Raw genomic sequence first — 18,325 nt, 5'->3', positions numbered from 1 at the left:
TCATTTCCCCAAGGGTGAGCTCCTTCTTTCTCAGGGTGTTATTACCTACTTGTGGAAGATGGCCACCAGGAGGCTAAATGGCCTGATCCAGGGGGGTCCCCATAGCTGAAGACTGGGCTCAGAGCTGCAGGCAGCGGGGCAGGTCAGCACCCTCAGCAGCAAGGCCTTCTCACTCACCCACACGCCTCAAGACCACCGTCAAGCAACCCCTTTGACTAGGGTGAGGTAAACCTTGGTGGAGAAAGGAGAAAGCCCAGGGCTGGAAGGGGAGGGGGAGGGCAGACTCTAGGGCCAAGAGATAAGTGCCCTGCAGAGCAGAGAACCAGAGCAGAGGTGGTTCAAGGATCCGAAGGAATAAACAGGACCACAGCTGAGAACTCTCCTCTAGGGATTCCAAGAAAGTTGGGGAGTATGTTGGGAGTGTGGGATGGAGGCTGCACACCCAGCCCCCCCCCCCCCACAACACACACACCCCCTCACAGGACCACACACCATGGCGCTGACACACCCCACACCCGGGACACACCCTCCCGCACCCTACAGGGCCCGCTGTGGGGAGCTGCCCCATAGGACGCCTTAGCCCGGGGCCAGCCTGACGGGGCCTGCCGCTCCCCGCCACCGGCCTGCTCTGAATGCGGGCGGACTAACCCGGGAGCGCCGGCCCAGAAGGACCGGGGTTGCCGCGAAAGAGCAGGGAGCGACCGACCGAGCGGAAGGCTGTGTGCTCCGCCAGCCCGCCTTATAGCTGCGCGTCAGGGAAGCCGGCCAGCGAAGGCCCCCCGCCGCCCACGTGCCGCCCCACGCCCCACCCTGCCGGCTCTTTACACGGCCGCCCGGCCCGAACTTTCCACACCCCCTGCCCCGGGGACTTTTCGGGGCTCCGTGGGCTGGGTGTGAGGGGCTTAAGGAAGACCTGCACACCCTCCTAATCTCCAAAGCTCAGCGTGTCCCCCATGTCGTGATGTGACGGGGCAAGGGGAGGAGGCGGAGAACCGGGCAGCGACTGTGTGTGTGTGTCTGTCTGTCTGTCTGTCTGTGAAGTTAAGGGGGTGGCGATGCAGGGGAAACCCTAGATGAAGGATAGAATTGACAGGGCATCTGGAACACCCATCCCACTAGGGAGAATAAATTCCTGCCGCCACCACCCTCTCCCTCCCCCCACCCCACCCCCTCCCGAATTCCACTGGGAACCACTTGCCCTTTAAACTGCACGCACACCCACCCACCCGAGGGAGCCCTGTGTCAGTAGTTATTCACCCTCAACTGCAAAGTTTTTCAGATCCTCTCCTAAGAAAGGATTTTGACATGGAGAGGTGGGGAGAGCAGAAATCTCTGGCCCCCAGGGATGATGGGGGCGGGGCTCATTGCAAAGGGGAAATGGAGGAGCCGGGGACTGGCATGGAGGTCAAGGCCAGTGTGTTGGGGTGGGGGGGGGAGTGGGGAGAGCCTCCTGTGAGCCCGGGACAAGTCATTCTCGCCAGCCCACCACTGCCCTCAGGAACCACATCCCAGCTGCCCCCAGTGATAGGGACAGAATAAAGGGGCAAAGTAGTGGGACAGTTAATCCCACTAGGGGACTATAAGTAGAAAAGGTATGAGAGACCCCTATGAATTGATGATTACTCAAGAAACTGGCTTTGCTTAGCCTCAAAACCAAGCAGGCTTGCTTAGCAACGAAACAATGCATCAGAAACACAAGACATACCCCCAAACAACAAAACAATGATGGCATGAGCCCCACATACTGCCCAGTGAGCTCAGTAAGTTAATGATCCCTAGGTCATGCTCTCTGTACTCATAAAAAACAGTAACTTGTGGACCTAACTTGATCACGCAGAGACAAGAAAACTCCCCTGCTCAACCCAGAGGAGGAGCTAATGATGGAAGCATGATGTCTACTCAGGAAAGACAAAGGTCTTCTCCCCCTCCCCACCTTCCCTCTGATTGTAAAACTGTAACACAGTAAATCCTTAGGGACCAGCATCTCTCACTCATCCACTTGCAAGCCTCACAATCCTCTTCCAGGAAATCACTTCTTATCTATCCCTTAGCCTCTTGCTGAATTCTTTGCTGTGCTGAGACATAAAGGGGTATGGTACCAGAGCTCTTTGGAGCTCCTGAAACAGCATGTAAGGATTTCACCAGTGTCCTCATTCCCCACGCACTTTCCCCCAGCAGCTTTCTCTGCATACTTGCGGCATTCCCTGGAGGCAAGCAAAAGGCTGGCCCCACTTCCCCATTTTTTTTTTTTTTTTTTTGGAGGGCAAGACAGCCTGGTTAAGATTAGTCACACCCACTCTGAAGGAAACCCAGAACCCTAACTCCCAGAGGCTGTCCACTTACTCAGGAAGAAGCTCTGCCTGGCCCCACCCCACCCCCAGCCAAGGTGGAAAAGAATCTACCAAACCAACCCTGGACACCTGGATTGAAAAACCTTTATTCTTCTGCTGGAGGGGAAGGCTGAAGCAGGTTCTATCTGGGAGGGAGGGGAAGGCGAGGGGCAATGGAGGGTTTGTGAGCAGAGCTGCAGCAGCCAGGGACCAGGCCCCGGTCACTGGTTCTCCTCCAGAAAGAAGTCATTGTAGGCCATGCACAGCGTGGTCAGGAACACCGAGTACTCCTTGAAGTCAATCTCCTGGTCACTGTTCTTGTCCAAGCTCTTCATCAGGTCGTCAATGCTGCTCTCCTTCATCTTCTTCGAGGGTCCAGATAGAGAGATAGGTCAGCCAGCCTCCTCTCCCAGCCCTGCCGTGCCCCCTGGGAAGGTGGCCTCAGGCTGATCCTCAGCTGAGTCAGCAACACAGAGCATCTCAACCCCCAGAGTCTCCCCCAGGCCACAGCCAGCATGGGATCTGACACCAAGCAGAGCCTCCGTGAGCTGACTCCTGAATCTGAATAAATGACTAGAGTGCAGGCTAGTGCAGGCCCCCCTCTTCCTCTCAACAATTTCTACCGTTCAAAGAAACAGCTAGATTTCCTACACCACCTCATAGAAACAGCTTGGTGACTATACTGGCACTGAGCAGGATCCCAGTCTTACTCTGTCCCTGTTGAGGATCGCTCAAACTCAAGCAGATCGCACATCTCTCCACGAGAGCAGTGGTTAGAGCTCTGGGTTCCCTAGCTAGGAGAGCCTGCAGGACAGCTGTATGGAATAAGTGCATGGCACCCAGGCCTGCTCTCTGTCTGGTCCCCTGCCCTCCCAGCCCAGCTCTACAAGAGGAGGGAGACAGGGCACTTGGGGGGAACAGGAGGATAATACAGGCACATCCTGCCCTCTCCTCTTCACTGCCCTCCACTCCAGCTTTGGCACAGGAGACAGGACGTCGGGACATACGGAGATGGAAACAGCCTCTCTGTGACAGCCACGCTTGTCCCCAGTCTGGGCTCCTGTTATAGCCAGGCCCTCCCCAGGGCCTCCGTCTCCCTGTAATTAACCCTGCCGGACCCACGGCCCCTCCCTCTGCCCTCATTAACTCCAGGATGCAGAGAAGTACGCAGGAAGGCCAGAGGGGAGGTCTGGTGACACCCAACCCTGCTTCGGTCTCCTGTCCGCAGAGACACATTCCCACTTTTCTCTAGGGAAGTCCACTAAGGTTCAGTGGACCCAGGCTGATTTTAAAGGAAAGAGTGAGAGTGATACATGGGGCTGGCCTAGAATTCCAACCTCTCACTAGCTGGAGATTATATAATGTATCTGAGCCTTAATTTTTTTTTTAACACTAACAATAATATGATGACTACCTCATAGGCCTCTCCCTCTGTCAGTTGCCTCCCTCCCACCATCTCCATCTGGTAAGAATCAGTTCTGCTTCCTTCCAACCTGTGTTCACAAACTAGCAGAATGGTCCTTTTGGGTCCCATGTCAGCGTCAGCTGAAAGCCACGGCAGTGGCGGACGCATACAGCAGGACCAGGTGGGAGCCCTGCCTGTGAGTTATGCATAGCTGACCTGGACCCCTGAATCCCCTCACCCACCACCCACCCCATTCCTCTCACAGATTCCACAGCTGCAGGAACCCAGCCTCAACCTGGAAGTCTCCTTGATCTCCTTCTCTGAATCCCTCACCCAGGCTGAGGTCCACCCTGCAAACGCTGCTCTTCTCTGATCCCAGTGATACCTGATTCATCCCTTAGCACCAGGTCTAGAGTCGTATGCGCCCAAGATGTTCACCGTCTTCCTTGGGTCTCCGCCCCTACTTTTGGCCATCCTGTCCTGGCTGAGACTAGTGTACCTTGCAGACAGACATGTGTCCCCTCTGGAGGGGCCTCCCCACCTCGTGCTGGGGGGCCCCTGACAGTGGCATCCCTGCTTCCTCTTCTTTTCCCTCCCCTCCCCCACCATGCCCAGGGAGCACTGGGGCTCTGGGGTGCAGGGGAGGGACCGGAACCCACCTCACTGAGACACAGCTCCTTCTTGATCAGTTCCTTCAGCTCCTTCCTACTCAGAGTCAGTTTGCTGCCCTCTCTCCCAGAATATTGATGGAAAGTGGTGACCATAGTGGTCAGGGCCTTCTCCAGAGGCGTCTCCATCACGGTGTGCAGTTCCAGAGGCTGAAGGGAGAGGGAAAGATCACATTCCCCAGGAATCCGGACCCCATCACTAACCCCTCTCCAAGCTTATCCTTCAAGGACCAGTGACTAGAACGCATGGTGGGACCAAAGTCTAGCACATGGACCTCAATGTCTCAGGACAGGCTATAGTGAGACCCGCAGCAAACTTGGAAGAGCCAGAGCCTGACCAGCCCTGGAAGGAGACTGCACACTCTCCTGCTTAGAAGATGTTGAAAAAAAGGTCTAGGGGCAGAGGGAGTAACAAGCTGACCTCCTCAGAAGAACTGGTGGCAGATGGTGGAGCCAGTGAAGGGTCAGGGTTTTCTTCCGACCTGACCCAGCTTGGGCACTCATTTTCCAGAGATCGTTCTCCTTACCCTAGTCACCCTCCTTGGCCCAGGAGCCTGAACCACCCGCTATCAGGGAGTGTCTCCTTACAGAAGTGGGGAGCAGGGCGAACAGAGAGTCCGGGGTTGGAGGAACCTGGGGCTGGAACTAGAAGATAAGATCTCAGCAGGAAGCTGAGAGGGGTGACAGGACTTGTTCCCCTGGTCCCCAGGCTCCAGCCCAGAGAACTGTACACACAGACCAGTCATGAGTCAGTGAAGGAAGTGGGCCTTCTCTCCAGGGTCATTGTGAGAGCTGGATCCAGAAACTGGGTCTGATGGGGCCCTCCAGTCCACCAGCACAGCCACACACCCCTCCAAAGCTTCTTAGCTGTTGGAGCTCCTGTGACTCAGACTTGGAAACCACTTCCCCTTTAGGCAGGAAGGAGCCAACGCCCAAGGAACTTGGGGGCTGCAGGTAAATCTGTGTAGAGTCCTGAGCCAGGAAAGGAGGAGGAAGCTACTGTCTCCTACCCTCAGCCCGAAGCCCACCTGGCTATTCTTGAACTGGACCCAGTCATTCATCTCCTACCACCCCAAACCCTCAGCTTCTCACCACCACCGGGAGACTCAGCCAGGACCGCAGTGGAAGGCGAGTGTCTCGACAGTTGCAGCAGCCTCCTGGCTGGTTCTGATCCCCACCTCCACCTCCAGAGCCACTTCTCAGGAAATTCTCATAGCCATGATGCCAAATACCTGGCCCTCTCCTCCCTGAGGACATGCCCACTCATCAGACCCAGCCTGTTTTGGTGGAGGTCACCAGAGCTTGTCAGCCTCTGGCCTCATCACCCAGCTTGCCCTACCATATAAATGAGCAGGGAGATCAGAAGGAAGGACTCACCAAGGAAGGAGGGAGCTGGAGAACTCACGCGGCAGACACAGGCTGCCTGCCACTGCTCTCTGCCTTTATTCCCTTGCTCCAGTCCCCAGGAAACCAGGGGAAAGAAAGGGCCAATAAGAAGGGGCCAGGGACAAAGAGGCCTGGGTCAGAGCCTCCTGGGATGTGGCTGCAAAGAAACCCCCTTTTGCCAATCTCATCTTCCTTGTTTCTAAACAGAGGGGATGGGAGCATACTGAATTTACCTTTGTACATACATTTTCAATCCCAGAAGCTTTGTCTGTCCAACCAAAACCCAGAACTCACAATCTGATGGGACGAAAGCCAGGATCCCTGGAAAGAAGAATCAGGAGGTATGCAGGATATCCACCCATACCCTAGGCTGTTCTTTGTATTGGAGCCCTCCCATCCACCCCAAGAGCAGAACAGATGCATCTCAAGATGGGAATCAGCAGGGGAAGATGTTTCCTGCCAAGGGCATGGTCAAGGTCATTAGCGAGTATGGAGACTAAGATTTTTAAAGGACTTTTCAATGATGATTTCTTCGACACCTCACTGGTAACGATGGGAAAAAATTGTCAGAGACCCTTGGGGAACTGAGAATCAGGGAGACCAAGGCGGAAATCGGGGCAGGGTAGGGCTGGGTGATGGGGTAGAGGCTGTGGACCCTGGGGAGCAGGTTCAAGGTGCAGTAATGACCAGGGTGTGGGTCAAGGAGATTTGCCTATATCCCAGGAGAGACTCAGACATTGTTCTGTGATTAGTTGCTCAGTCGTGTCTGACTCTTTGCAACCCCATGGACTGTAGCCTGCCAGGCTCCTCTGTCCATGAGATTCTCCAGGCAAGAATATTGGAGTGGGTTGCCATGCCCTCCTCCAGGGGATCTTCCCAAACCAGGGGTTGAAACCGGGTCTCCCACATTGCACGTGGAATCTTTACCGTCTGAGCCACCAGGGAAGCCCAAGAATACTGGAGTGGGTAGCCTATCCCTTCTCCAGAGGATCTTCCCAACCCAGGAACCATGTCGGGGTCTCCTGCATTGCAGGCAAATTTTTAACCAACTGAACTACCAGGGAAGCCCAGACATTGTTCTACCACCAACCAGTTCAAGAATGAGAAGAGAACAGAGTTAGGGGCTTAGTGCCTGTGGCTGACGCCACCTCACCCTAGCCTGCCTAGATGCTCCCTGCTGCCCCCAATTCCACTCCCACCTTCAGCTGCCAAAGGTAAAGACGCAGCAGGGACTGGTCGCTAAGCAACAGGAGTTTCCAAAGTAGAGAGTGATGCAGAAGGGAGACTCAGGGGAGGCCACTCCAATGGAAGATGGGCAGACCGGGGCGGGGGTGAGGGGGGAGAAGGAAGAAGTGGCAAACTTTTTCCTGGATCAAAATTCTATCCAAGTCTCTGTAGTCATATTCTGAAGGAACATCTGAGTCACCTACCCCACTCCTCTGCAACTTGAGAGAAAAACAATGTGATGAGAAGAAAAGGGGAAAGCTTGAAAGGTCACGGGAACCAGACCTTCTCTGTCTCTGGACCTGCCTTCTACGCACCTCTTCATTGAAGGTCCCTGTACCACCCAAGCAAGGCCTGGAAATCTAACCCCCACCCATTGCAGGCTGGAGCCGCTGGTCTTTAACCTAAAGAGAAGCACTATCATGCCTGATACGTTCAGGAGGGTGGGGGAGGGGAATCTCAATCCACTTATCAGATCTCATGCCTGGAATTTTGTCTCCAAAACTCTGGTCACCTCCCACTGTCTCCCTCCCTCCCAACCCAGTTGCTGTCCTCCACTCATCAGTTCCAAGGTCCTTTGTCTGCCTCTCATGGAGCATGACTGTTAACTGGTAACGAATCTCAGCCTAGGGCCTCCGGGAGAGATGAGGTTAGAGAAGGATGATATCTCATGCTGTGGCCGTCAACCTGCCCTTCCTCCACTTCACCTCCCTGATCTGACCCTGGACAGGAAGGATTCATCTTTCCTGGGGTCTGAAGCCAGGGCGCTGGGGCAGGTGGCAGGCAGGGTCCGAGCTGTAAGTGTCAGGACTGAGCCTTCCTCCCCGTTCCACTCTGGCCTCACTACTTCCTCCCCGTGACTCAGCCCTTTCCCCACCACCCCAGGGCACCCACACTCCCTTCCAGACTCCAACCAGGAGCAGATGTGACCTTCGAATTCATCCCAGCCTCAGTCAGAGGTCCTGCCAGAGGCAAGGCTGGGGAGGTGGGATGGGTGAGAACACTGGCTAAGATCCTACAGCTGGGATGTTCCAAGCCTCTGGGGTCCCTTGCCCTGCCTTTGGCCCCATCCAGAGTCGATTCTTTCCGCCACACACACACACAGAGTCACCCGCATCCCTCTCCCACCCTCACTCATCTGCTCTCCACTCCCCACAACACTACAACTCAACTCCAGCATCTTCCGTTACCCCCTCCCCACTGCCCCCACATCGTACCCCTCACGCCCCACCCCACGCCCCCAGAGTTTCTCAGACCATCAGCCTCATAGCTTTCAAGAATCTTTATTGAACTTGTTCAGTATTGTGCTCACGTCTGGAGGAGCCAGGGTGAGGTGATGTGCCCACCGCCAACAGGGAAGACCCCAGCTGGCAGCCCCCCCACCCCAACACCTGAGGACCGTTCATTTTTTCCGGGGTTGCTTATCAGGGAAACCTTCGAAGAACTCATTGCACATCATGGCGATGCAGGACAGGAAGACGCAGTACTCCTGGAAGTCCACCTCGTTGTCCTTGTTGCTGTCCAGGTTGCTCATCAGTTTCTGGAACGCAGCTTCATCCGTCCTTTTCTGCAGGAGGAAGAGGCTACGGGTGAAAACCGGAAGTGAAGTCGGGGTGGGGGAGTGGGGCAGAGCTAGGACTGGACGAGGTTGGCACCTCCAGATGGGCGCTCAGGAAGGCACCAGCACCCCTTGGCGGGCCTGGTTTTGGACCTCCAGCCCTAGGGGCTAAGCTACCCCTCAGATGAAGTCTGAGGACCCGGGTACAACTGGACAAAGGAGACCACAGCATCTTCTGCCAAGGTCATTTTAAGAGTCCAATTATACAATGGTCATGAAAGCAATGTATAAACAGCATAAAGGTTGATACAGATGGCATCTGGAATTGCTCAGGAGAATTCTGTAGGTGTGTGAGTGTCTCCAGAGAACTATATCTTCACGTCTACAAGCCAAATAGAAATTCAAAAATGGTTTATGGGGCAGGGGGATGGTGATAAAATAGGAATATGAGACTAACAGATATACACTACTGTATATAAAAGAGATAAGCAATAAGGATTTACTGTATAACACAGGGAACTGTATTCAATATTGTAATAACTTATCATGGAGAAGACTCTGAAAAAACAGATATGTGTATATGTAGCTAAATCACTTTGCTGTACACTTGAAATGAACACACTGTAAAGCAACGATATTTCAACTAAAAAAAGGAAGGCATACAACTTTCACAGAATCTTAAAAAAAAACAAGAGGTTCATTGCTGGAGTGACGGCAAGAGCTCAACCATCCTAGTTCATGATCTCAGCTTTAAACACTGGGTACCTTGGGAAGTTACCTAGCCTCTCTGAGCATCCGTTTCCCTCCAGGGAAGTTGTACAGAGCACCGTACCCTGTCTGCTCACTCTGCCCTCTCTCTGAGGGTGCTAGCAAGTGAGCGGTGGGTGCCCACTGTGCTTTGGCCCCAGGCAGCCAGGGTAAGCTCTCTGCCCGGAAATTGCCCGTGTCAGCAGCAGATGCCAGCTGCAGGTAGTGCTGAGCAGAGGACGGGTGCCTCCCAGGCAGTGTCACTCACCCCCAGGAAGCTGGGCAGCTCCCGGGTCAGCAGCTCCTTTAGTTCAGACTTGTTGAGTTTGAACTTGTCACCCTCCTTGCCCGAGTACTTGTGGAAGGTGGACACCATCACATCGAGGGCCTTCTCCAGGGGATATGCCATGGCAGCAGTCAGGAGCTGGGGGCAGGGTCACAGAGACAACCTTGTTTTCCCCGCCCCACCCCCAGCTATGTATTTGGAAATGCCCCCCACTCCCATCCCTCGGGGAGCACATTGGTGACACTGCTCCCATCCAGAAAGGGGTTCAGCTCCTAGCTGGGGTGGGAAATTTATGCTTGGGGCAGCAAACCCCTGCAGGGCCTGGTGCTCAGGTTCCGGGTTCCAGGCAGCCAGCTCCCCAGAAGCACTTTCTCCACCCTCACTTGGTCCATTCACTCAATCCTATGGGCTCAGCCCACAGCAGCCCCACCCCAGCCCATTCTTTCCCCCTCCCAGCACTGGGCTGGGCGAGGCTGCTGGAGGATTGCCCAGGGGCCTAGCGGAAAAAAACAGTGCATAGGGAGGGACAGGGTGAGGTGGCAGCAGCATGGATGCAGGGGAGGGACAGGGAGGCCACCCTCCCTTGGGCCGGGCTGCTGTGTGCAAGACCGAGGCTCCTAGGACATAACCAGCCAGAGCCCACAGTCGCCTTCTGCCTTCACTGTGCTTTCCACACCCGAGTGCGCCCCCCAGCAGACACCAGCCATCGTGCACACCCACCAGTCACATGCACCACAAAACATCAGCAGTGACAACACACGCAAGCCCCAGCATCACAGAACCCCCCAGACAGCTCCCATCCAGCCACCTGCACCCTTGTTGTTCTTCCTTGAATGCACACGCACTTGTGCACACACACACCACCCATCCCAGAGCCTCCACATCGGAATCTCACATCTGGACCTGTTTAGCACTTCTGGCCCCCGCCTACCTCCCTTTCTCCTGCCCCCAGCCTCAGCCTGACACCTCTTGCGTGCCAATCAGGCGACCACAACTCACCGAGAGAGAGAGGAAGTGCTGGGGAGAGATGATGGGGAGAGAGGAAGAATGGGGAGAACCCAGCAGTCTGACCTATTTATACCCGGGCCAGGCCCTGCCCATGGCAAGGGATGGGGGAGAACGGGACCCAGCCCTCCTATCGTGGGCTGATGTGGTGAACGCCACGGCCCCCCTCCACCCCCCTCCACCCGCCCAGCCTGGAAAGCCAGCTTCCTGCCCCATCAGGCACAGACAGACACGGGAGAGCCCCAGGGGCACAGGCGGGGGCCTGGAGGGTGGGTGTGCACAGCTCAGCTTGAGTTTTAGGGAGCTGGGGCAAGGGACAGGTTGTGCCTGGGGTATGAGGGACAAGGAGGACGTGGTCCCACCAGGCAGCCAGCATAGAGGGGTGGAAGGTGGCAGGTGGGAAACTGCCCTGGAACGTGGCAGCCCAGAACACAGGGAGGGCACCTCAGGATCAGTGCTGGGGGCGGCTCATGCCGCCTTGCGCCCCTCCCCAAAGAGCTTCCTACTGTGTTGAGTGAGCCCAGGGACGGGAGCTGGGGGTCTGGGAGGAGGAATAGGCTAACACCCAAAGGAGGCTTGGGGACACCCCAGGCACATCCTTGGAGAAAGGCACTGGATGCAGGAGTGATGGAATGGGGAAGGAGGGGTATGCCCTGGGGCTCAGGGAGGGACTGAAGAGACCTAGAGCAGTAGGGTGGCAGAGGGCTTTGGGAGGGGGCTTGGATTTGGGCTGGGTGTCGGGGATGAAGACGGCAGGTAGCAGAGGAAAGTTAGAGGTGATGCAGCACAAAATGAGGGGAGGCAGGGATCAGGGGACCCTCCCAGGGTAAGGTATGAGCTCAGGGGTTGAGGGAGGGTCAGGAGTCAGGGGTTAAACCCCTCAGGTGGCTGTGGCTTCAAGGAGAGGGGTCTGTCTGCCTAAAGGTCTCTCTCCTTCCCCCTTCAACAGCAGAGCACCCATCCCCAGATGATCTGGGAGCAACACCCTGGTCCAACCCCTAATCTGATTAGTGCTGCATTCTGGGCTCTCATAGCCCAGGGCGGGGAACAGACCCGCCCTCTCCCCTACAGCCCCACCCTCCTCCCGGAACAGCCGGTCTAGGGGACTGAGTTTGACCCCCCCTCACCTCCTTCACAGCCCAAGGAAGCTTCGTCTTCAGAGACCCGCCCGATACACACAGACAGACAAGAGAGCCCACCCACCCCACCATCCTCCCATGGACATTGTCCCCGAGTTGCCCCCATGCCTTCCTGTTGGACATTGGGACCATTTCATTTCCGCAGGGTCTGAAACTGCCCTCAACCTCCTGTCCTCCCGTGGAAAAGTCCAGGGAGGAGAGATGCCTCAGTGGGACTCTGATCCCAGGCCGTCGTCTCAGAAGAACCAAACGAAGCCAAGTGATGCCAGTTCTTTATTAGGAACAAAAGAGGCCTTTGCTGCCACAATCTCTCTCCCAGACATGCTCTTCTGGGCCTTGACAGCCACCACCGCTGTGGCTGGTGGGGGGAGGCAGCGGCTGGCTCCTCTTCAGATCACTAGCTGTGATTCTGGGGATGGTCCTCTCATGTATCCTGGACTCATGGGTTGGCACACCAGGGGCAAGCCTGGGAGATTCTAGAAGGAGGGGCCCGGGGGGCTGGGAAGGGGAGAGCTGATGTGCCCAGGATGACCTCGGGGCAGAGACGGAGTGGGTCCCGAGAGGACCCTGACCTCTGCCCTCCGACAGCTGCCCTGCCCATTACTGGGAGCAGGAGGGCTTCAGGGGGCTGTCCTTGAAGGACTCGTGGCAGTAGACGCAGAGGCCGGCGAGCAGGCGCATGTACTCCACAAAATCCACCTGGCAATCCTTGTTGGTGTCCAGGACACTGATGAACTGCTTGTACTCACACTCCCGAAGCGTCGTCTGTGTGGGGTGGGGCGGGCAGGGATGAGAAGGCAGGCTGAGGAGGGCAGGGCAGCCTGGTGCACACAGCCAGCTTCCCTCGCCTCCACGCCTCCTCTCCGCAGTGGTCCCAGCCATCAGCAACCCATGCCCGCTGGGGTCAACCTCAGCCTCCCTGTTCTGAGGATTCACCGTGTCAGTTCCCCTCCCAAATCCTCTTTCTCAGCTCATTCACCGACTGCCGACTGCGTGTCAGGCGTTCTTCACAGAGCTCTCACTCAGCCTTCCCAACTGCCCTGCCAGACAGTCTGGGAGGTGACTTTCTCCCACTTTACAGATGAAGAAACGGTTGTGCCCATTTCCCTCCCAGCATCCCTCCCCACAGTCTAACCTCCACCCCCTTGTGCCCCAGACTCAGAGCAGGGTCTCTTCGCAGACTCCAAGCAGTGCTTCCCTCGCGGGCTCAGCCCAGGTGCTCACCGGGGTCCAGGTAGGCAGCTCCTTCTCCAGGAGTTCCTTGAACTTCGCCTGGCAGAGCGGGTTTCCAGACAGCTGTGAATATTCCTGAAAGGTGCTCACGATAGTAGCCAACGCCTGCTCCAGAAGACTGGCCATACTGACTGTCATGGAACAAAGGTGGGACTCATGGCAGAAGCCAAGTCAGCCCCTCTTCTCATCTCTGCATTTTGAGTGTCCCAGGGACTGTGCCCAGACCTGGATTAACCCCTTACATGCTTCCGGACCCACAAGCTCCCCCTCCTCTGAGCAGCCCTCCTTGACCACACCAGCTCCTCCTCATTTATTTTCTGACCGCCCCCACCCTCTCCCACCACCATCACTCATTCTATTTCTGGACAGAGGCCTTAATTGCCCAACATCACTGCAAACCCCTCAGGGAGAGTGCTCTTCCCCCCCCCCCCCCCCGCCCCGTTACCTCACTCCCCCACAGTGGTGGTAGTTTAGCCGCTAAGTCATGTTGGACTCTTTTGTGGCCCCAGGAACTGTAGCCAGACAGGCTCCTCTGTCCATGGGATTCTCCAGGCAAGAATACTGGGTTGCTATTTCCTTCTCCAGAGGATCTTCCCGATCCAGGGATCAAACCCTGGGTCTCCTGCCTTGCAGGAGGGTTCTTTGCCGTCTGAGTCACCAGGGAAACCCCCACCTATTTTCTCCATCTTTTCTCATCTGACACCCAACAATGGCTCAGTCCAGCTCTGCCTCACCCTCTGAGACACAGCCCCCTGACCCTAGAATCTTCCTCCCCTTCAGGACCCCAGAGCCCCTTCCATAGGAACCTGCATGGAGATCCTTGCTCTGGGCTCCCGGCCTCAGGCCCTTGGCAAAGCTGAGCATCCTTAGGGAGAGTCAGGTCTCAGAGGAACCCCTACAGTCTCACAACCACCCCCTCACCATCCCTTCTGCCCTGAATTCAGGGAAGCTGCATCCAAAGATCCACTATGCCTCTGACTAGCTATGCAGGTGAGGATGAACATTTACCCGGTCTGGGTCTCAGGTGCCTTATCTGTGAAATGGGGTTAATCCCACCTCACAGACCTAATCAGGGACCTGAATCAGATGGTCTCTGGAGGCAGCCAGCTCCAGTAGGGACCAATCCATGATATGCCCCAACTATGGCCATCCCCCTGACCCCTGAGGGTCTTGAGACAGAAGGCTCTGCAGAGAATCACCCCGTTCTGTTAGACGGGAAGCCCTCCCCAGCATTGCCCACCCACCCCAATCCACTGGCCCCTCCCACCGCCCTCCTGGGAGATGCCTCCGGCCTGGGGAAACCCTAAGGCAGCCAGGAAGGCATGTGTTGTTTCCACGTGAGCTGAGTGACTCACTCCCGGTTCCCCCAGGGGACAGGAGTCCTGCAGCATGTGGCAGCCTGGGCCAAGGCTCGCTCCCTCCCTAATGATTTGCCCTCTGCTGGGCCCTGCAGATGGTCAAGAGTAGGGAGAGAGAATGGGGTTAAGTGCTGCCTGGGTTTTAACGCTTTGTGACAGCCCAGGATTGGAGCAGAGTTCCGGGTTCCCAGGAGATGAAAGGGCCGTGATGGCAGGGAATAGGGAAATGCCGAGGAGCTGACCTGCCCTTCTGGGCTCCCGCCAGCCTGCCTGGCGCCACCACTGTGGCTTTTTCAGGAGCTTGGTGCCTGGAGACTAGAGGGAATCCTCTCTTGCCCGCCTCCCTTGCCCATTTCACTCCCCTGGCAGGAATGAAGAGAGTGGGTTAAGGGGGGAATTAACTATGGGCAACAGCAGTGGTTTAAGCCCATCTGTCCATCTCTCAGCTAGACCTCAGCTCTGCACACCCCTAAACCCAAGCTCCTCAGCATCGCCATACTGTGCCTGGAACCCCTGAGTCTATCATCAGACTCCCCTCACCTCCTCAGTCCCTGCTGTGGTCACCCCTCTGGCCCCAAGCTCAGACCCTGAGCCAGGAGACAGAACTCGGACTGACCAACACCCAGCCCAGGGCAGGACCCAAGCAGCTTGCACTCACCTCTGATGTTGACGTTTCAAGTGGAGGAACCTAGAGACAGGACATCCCTATTTGTAGCCTCCCGATGAAGGAAGGGAGTAATTATGGGGAGATCCAAGTAGGTCAAGCTCAGGATGCCCCCCAGGGGCTCCCCTGCCTCCTTCCCTGCCAACCCCTACTACAAGCCCCACTCACACACCTAGCAATGCACACATCAAAGGCTGCAGACACCACCACCTCTTCATTTTCCCTCTGTCCTCCCCCAGCATTGGGAACAGGGCACGGCCTCCTGTCCATCTCCTTCCTGCATGGTTAGAGGAGACAGGTCATTCCACAGCCGCCCCCTACCTCTTCATGCTGAAGAGGCATCCCAGAAGACAAAATGAGGACACACTTTTGCCTCACCCCCAGAGAATCCCTGCGTCAGAGAGGATCCTGGTGAGCCTCTGGTTCAGCCCCCCATTTATGGTGAGACCACTGAGCCCATCACTCTCCCTGCTGGATCCCCAGACCAACAGTCTTTGTGATGGGGGCATAGTCCTGGTGGCTCAGACGGTAAAGAATCTGCTTGCAAAAAAAAAAAAAAAAAAGAATCTGCTTGCAATGCAGGAGACTGGGGTTCAATACTTGGATCGGGAAGATCCCCTGGAGTAGGGAATGGCTACCCACTCCCATATTCTTGCCTGGAGAATTCCATAGACAGAGGAGCCTGGGGGTACAGTCCATGGGCTCACAAAGAGTCAGATACAACTGAGCTACTAACATTTTCCCTTTCAAAGGGACAAAATAGGTGATTGAATAGGTAATCCCACTAGGGGATGGTAAGTAGAAAAAATATGGAAGACTCCTGAATGTTAATGATTACTCAAGAAAGCGGGTTTGTTGTTGTTTAGTTGTTAAGTCATGTCCGACTCTTTGCAACCCCATGGACTGTACCCTGCCAGGCTCCTCTGTCCATGGAATTTCCCGGGCAAGAATACTGGAGTGGGTTACCAGTTCCTTCTCCAGGAGATCTTCCTGACCCGGAGGTCGAGCCCACATCATTGGCAGGTGTATTTTTTACCACTGAGTCACCAGGGAAGCCTGAAAGCAGGTTTGCTTAACCACAAAAGCAAGCAGGCTTCCTTAGCAACAAAACCACACAACAGAAGCACAAGACATCCCCCAAAACAATGAAACATTGAGACCCACACACTGCACAGTGAGCTCAGTAAGTTGATGATCCCTCAGACATGCTGTCTGTACACATAAAAAAACAATAATTTGTGAACCTAGCTTGTCTGTGTAGAGACAAGAAAACTCCCTTGCTCAACCTGGAGTAGGAGCTGATGATAGAAGTGTTGATGTCTACTCAAGAAAGACAAAGAAGGTCTTCTCCCTCTCCCCACTTTTCCTGATTATAAAACTGTAGCCCAGTAAGTTCTCACGGTGTGGCATCACTCATCCTCCCGCTTGTGAGTCTCACAAGCGTCCTATTCCAGTAAATCATTTCTTCACTATATCACTTCACCTCTCCCTGAATTCTTTTCTGTGCTGAGACATAAAGAACTGCGGTACTGGAGCTTTTTGGAGCCCCTGAAACAGTACCTAAGGATTTCTCTTGGACACGCTTGTTTCCCTGGGGGGATCATCAGTAGAATGTCTTTGAGACCCGGGAGGAAGGTGTGCTGCTCCCAGGGGCCCTTCCAGAAGTCTAGGCTGTGTTTTCCTGGTCCCCGCCTCACCCCACCACACCAAGCACAGACTCACCCCAGGGCAGCCTGGAGCTAGAGCTCTGGTTTCCTGTCCTCCTGGCTCCACATGGCACCAAGGCCGAGTTCCCTGCACTCGGGGTAGGTTTCCTCTGGTTTGGGGCTTAAGGGTATAGCCCTTTGGGGTCCCAGCTGTATGTGGGGTCTCCCCTTTGCCTCTGCTCCTCAAATGAACCCTTCCTGTTTCCACAAACAAAGCCAAAGGTCACTTTGGCTCAGGTTAGTTATGTCCTCAGGACATGAGGGGCCTGGCGACGGGCTTTCTTCCTGGAATCTGCTTTCACTTAGATTTTGATCTCATTCCTTACCGCCTTGTGAGCTCTTTAAGGCTTTGAAAAGCTGTTTTTATTCTCTCCAGCACTTTTTGTTGTTTTTAGCTAGAACCGGCACAGATCACCATATTACCAGAAATGGAAATCCCTTTATATCACTTCTCTCCTCCCGCCCCTGATTCCTGGGCCCGAGAGACCCCTCCTCATTTCTCAGAAAAGAACTCAAGATCCAGAAGAGTGTGGAATGGGGAAGAAATCCTAATGCTTACTATGGGGCAGCCAGAGAGTTCATGACACCTTGGCCTCCCTTGAACCCCGCTGCACCTGAAGCTCAACCTTGCCATCAGCTCCCTGAAGATTCAGCCCCTTTAGATGAGGGAAGCAGGCAGTGGGAGGGCAGGGAAGGGAGGGCTGTGATTATCTCTGTTTTATAGGCAAGGAGTTATGGGGAGTAGGGGACAGAAGCAGGGGCCCAGTGGGGACCAGCGATTAATTCAGTTCTGGGTCAAGCACTTGTTCCCACCTGTGGCATCCCAGGTATGCCACGAGCAGCCACCTTCCTTAAGCAGATCACCTCACCTCTCCGGGCCTCACTTTCATCATCTGTGGATGACCAAGGAAAATAATGGTCACCATTTCATAGGATTGCTGTGAGGCATAAATGAGTTAACAGGTACACAGCTCATAGACAAATAGCGCTGGCACGCCGGCACCTGGTAAGGATGTAAATGTTAACTGAGAGGTAGGTAACTTGCCCAAGTCACACAACTAATTAGTGATGGGGTAAGAGCCATTCGTCACTCATGTCAATAATTATTTTATTTTTTTAAAGTATACTTATTTTTGGCTGCGCTGGATCTTCGTTGCTGCACAGTGGGCTTTCTCTAGCTGTGAGGATCAAAGGCTGCTCTTCATTGCAGTGTGAGGGCTTCTCATTGCGGTGGCTTTTCTTGTTGCAGAGTGTGAGCTCTAGGCACACGCAGGCTGGGTTGCTCCATAGCATGTGGAATCTTCCCAGCCCAGGGATCAAACCTGTGTCCCCTGCATTGGCAGGTGGATTCCTATCCACTGCACCACCAAGAAGTCCTCATGTGAATATATAGAAGCACCTCTCCTAGGCATTGGAGGTATAGCCATAAACAAAACAGACAAAATCCAAGTTCTGTGGGAAGGACCCTCTAACGCAGGCAACAGACAGTAACAAACATATGTATGATAGATGGGTAACATAAATGCAAGAGCAAGAAAGCAGGGCTATAGTGGCGGGGCCTGGGGTACTTTATGTGAGCGGTCAAGGAAGAGCCGGGTAACCTGCTCCCAGTCTGA

The 18,325-nt window shown here is 55.1% G+C and overlaps 3 protein-coding genes across 7 annotated transcripts; all 3 read right to left on the bottom strand.

The window, feature by feature from the left end:
- Window positions 1–2,426: 2,426 nt before the first annotated feature.
- On the bottom strand, window positions 2,427–5,833 carry S100A5 (S100 calcium binding protein A5). Of its 5 annotated transcripts, none has more exons than XM_061119878.1 (3): window positions 5,781–5,833; window positions 4,395–4,553; window positions 2,427–2,695 (listed from the first exon to the last, which is right to left on the bottom strand). In XM_061119878.1, exons 2-3 carry the CDS (start codon window positions 4,530–4,532, stop codon window positions 2,552–2,554), a joined length of 282 nt encoding a protein of 93 aa, XP_060975861.1. In that variant the 5' UTR covers window positions 4,533–4,553; window positions 5,781–5,833; the 3' UTR covers window positions 2,427–2,551. The 5 variants fall into 5 exon arrangements, with proteins under 5 accessions (XP_060975861.1, XP_060975859.1, XP_060975860.1 ...); XM_061119876.1 differs by lacking the exon at window positions 5,781–5,833 and adding an exon at window positions 5,143–5,276; XM_061119877.1 differs by lacking the exon at window positions 5,781–5,833 and adding an exon at window positions 4,992–5,129.
- Window positions 5,834–8,280: 2,447 nt separating this feature from the next.
- S100A4 (S100 calcium binding protein A4) lies at window positions 8,281–10,684 on the bottom strand. Its single transcript, XM_061119874.1, has 3 exons — window positions 10,604–10,684; window positions 9,587–9,742; window positions 8,281–8,580 (listed from the first exon to the last, which is right to left on the bottom strand). Exons 2-3 carry the CDS (start codon window positions 9,725–9,727, stop codon window positions 8,416–8,418), a joined length of 306 nt encoding a protein of 101 aa, XP_060975857.1. The 5' UTR covers window positions 9,728–9,742; window positions 10,604–10,684; the 3' UTR covers window positions 8,281–8,415.
- Window positions 10,685–12,111: 1,427 nt separating this feature from the next.
- On the bottom strand, window positions 12,112–14,114 carry S100A3 (S100 calcium binding protein A3). The gene is made up of 3 exons (XM_061119873.1): window positions 14,047–14,114; window positions 12,973–13,112; window positions 12,112–12,513 (listed from the first exon to the last, which is right to left on the bottom strand). The coding sequence occupies exons 2-3, from the start codon at window positions 13,105–13,107 to the stop codon at window positions 12,349–12,351; spliced, it is 300 nt and encodes a 99-aa protein (XP_060975856.1). The 5' UTR covers window positions 13,108–13,112; window positions 14,047–14,114; the 3' UTR covers window positions 12,112–12,348.
- Window positions 14,115–18,325: the final 4,211 nt, after the last annotated feature.

This window comes from Dama dama, chromosome 20 (assembly GCF_033118175.1).
Source record: "Dama dama isolate Ldn47 chromosome 20, ASM3311817v1, whole genome shotgun sequence".
NCBI classification, from domain to species: domain Eukaryota; kingdom Metazoa; phylum Chordata; class Mammalia; order Artiodactyla; family Cervidae; genus Dama; species Dama dama.
This window is presented reverse-complemented; position numbering and strand designations above follow the sequence as displayed.

What these genes read in the sequence shown, in the direction of transcription:
- S100A5 (XM_061119878.1), bottom strand. Translation starts at nt 4,532, where the DNA reads ATGGAGACGCCTCTGGAGAAGGCCCTGACCACTATGGTCACCACTTTC. An exon ending in AGGAGCTGTGTCTCAGTGAG is followed by an intron (nt 2,696 to 4,394) that starts GTGGGTTCCGGT and finishes GGACCCTCGAAG; the next exon opens with AAGATGAAGGAGAGCAGCAT.
- S100A4 (XM_061119874.1), bottom strand. Translation starts at nt 9,727, where the DNA reads ATGGCATATCCCCTGGAGAAGGCCCTCGATGTGATGGTGTCCACCTTC. An exon ending in AGCTGCCCAGCTTCCTGGGG is followed by an intron (nt 8,581 to 9,586) that starts GTGAGTGACACT and finishes TTCCTCCTGCAG; the next exon opens with AAAAGGACGGATGAAGCTGC.
- S100A3 (XM_061119873.1), bottom strand. Translation starts at nt 13,107, where the DNA reads ATGGCCAGTCTTCTGGAGCAGGCGTTGGCTACTATCGTGAGCACCTTT. An exon ending in AGCTGCCTACCTGGACCCCG is followed by an intron (nt 12,514 to 12,972) that starts GTGAGCACCTGG and finishes CACCCCACACAG; the next exon opens with ACGACGCTTCGGGAGTGTGA.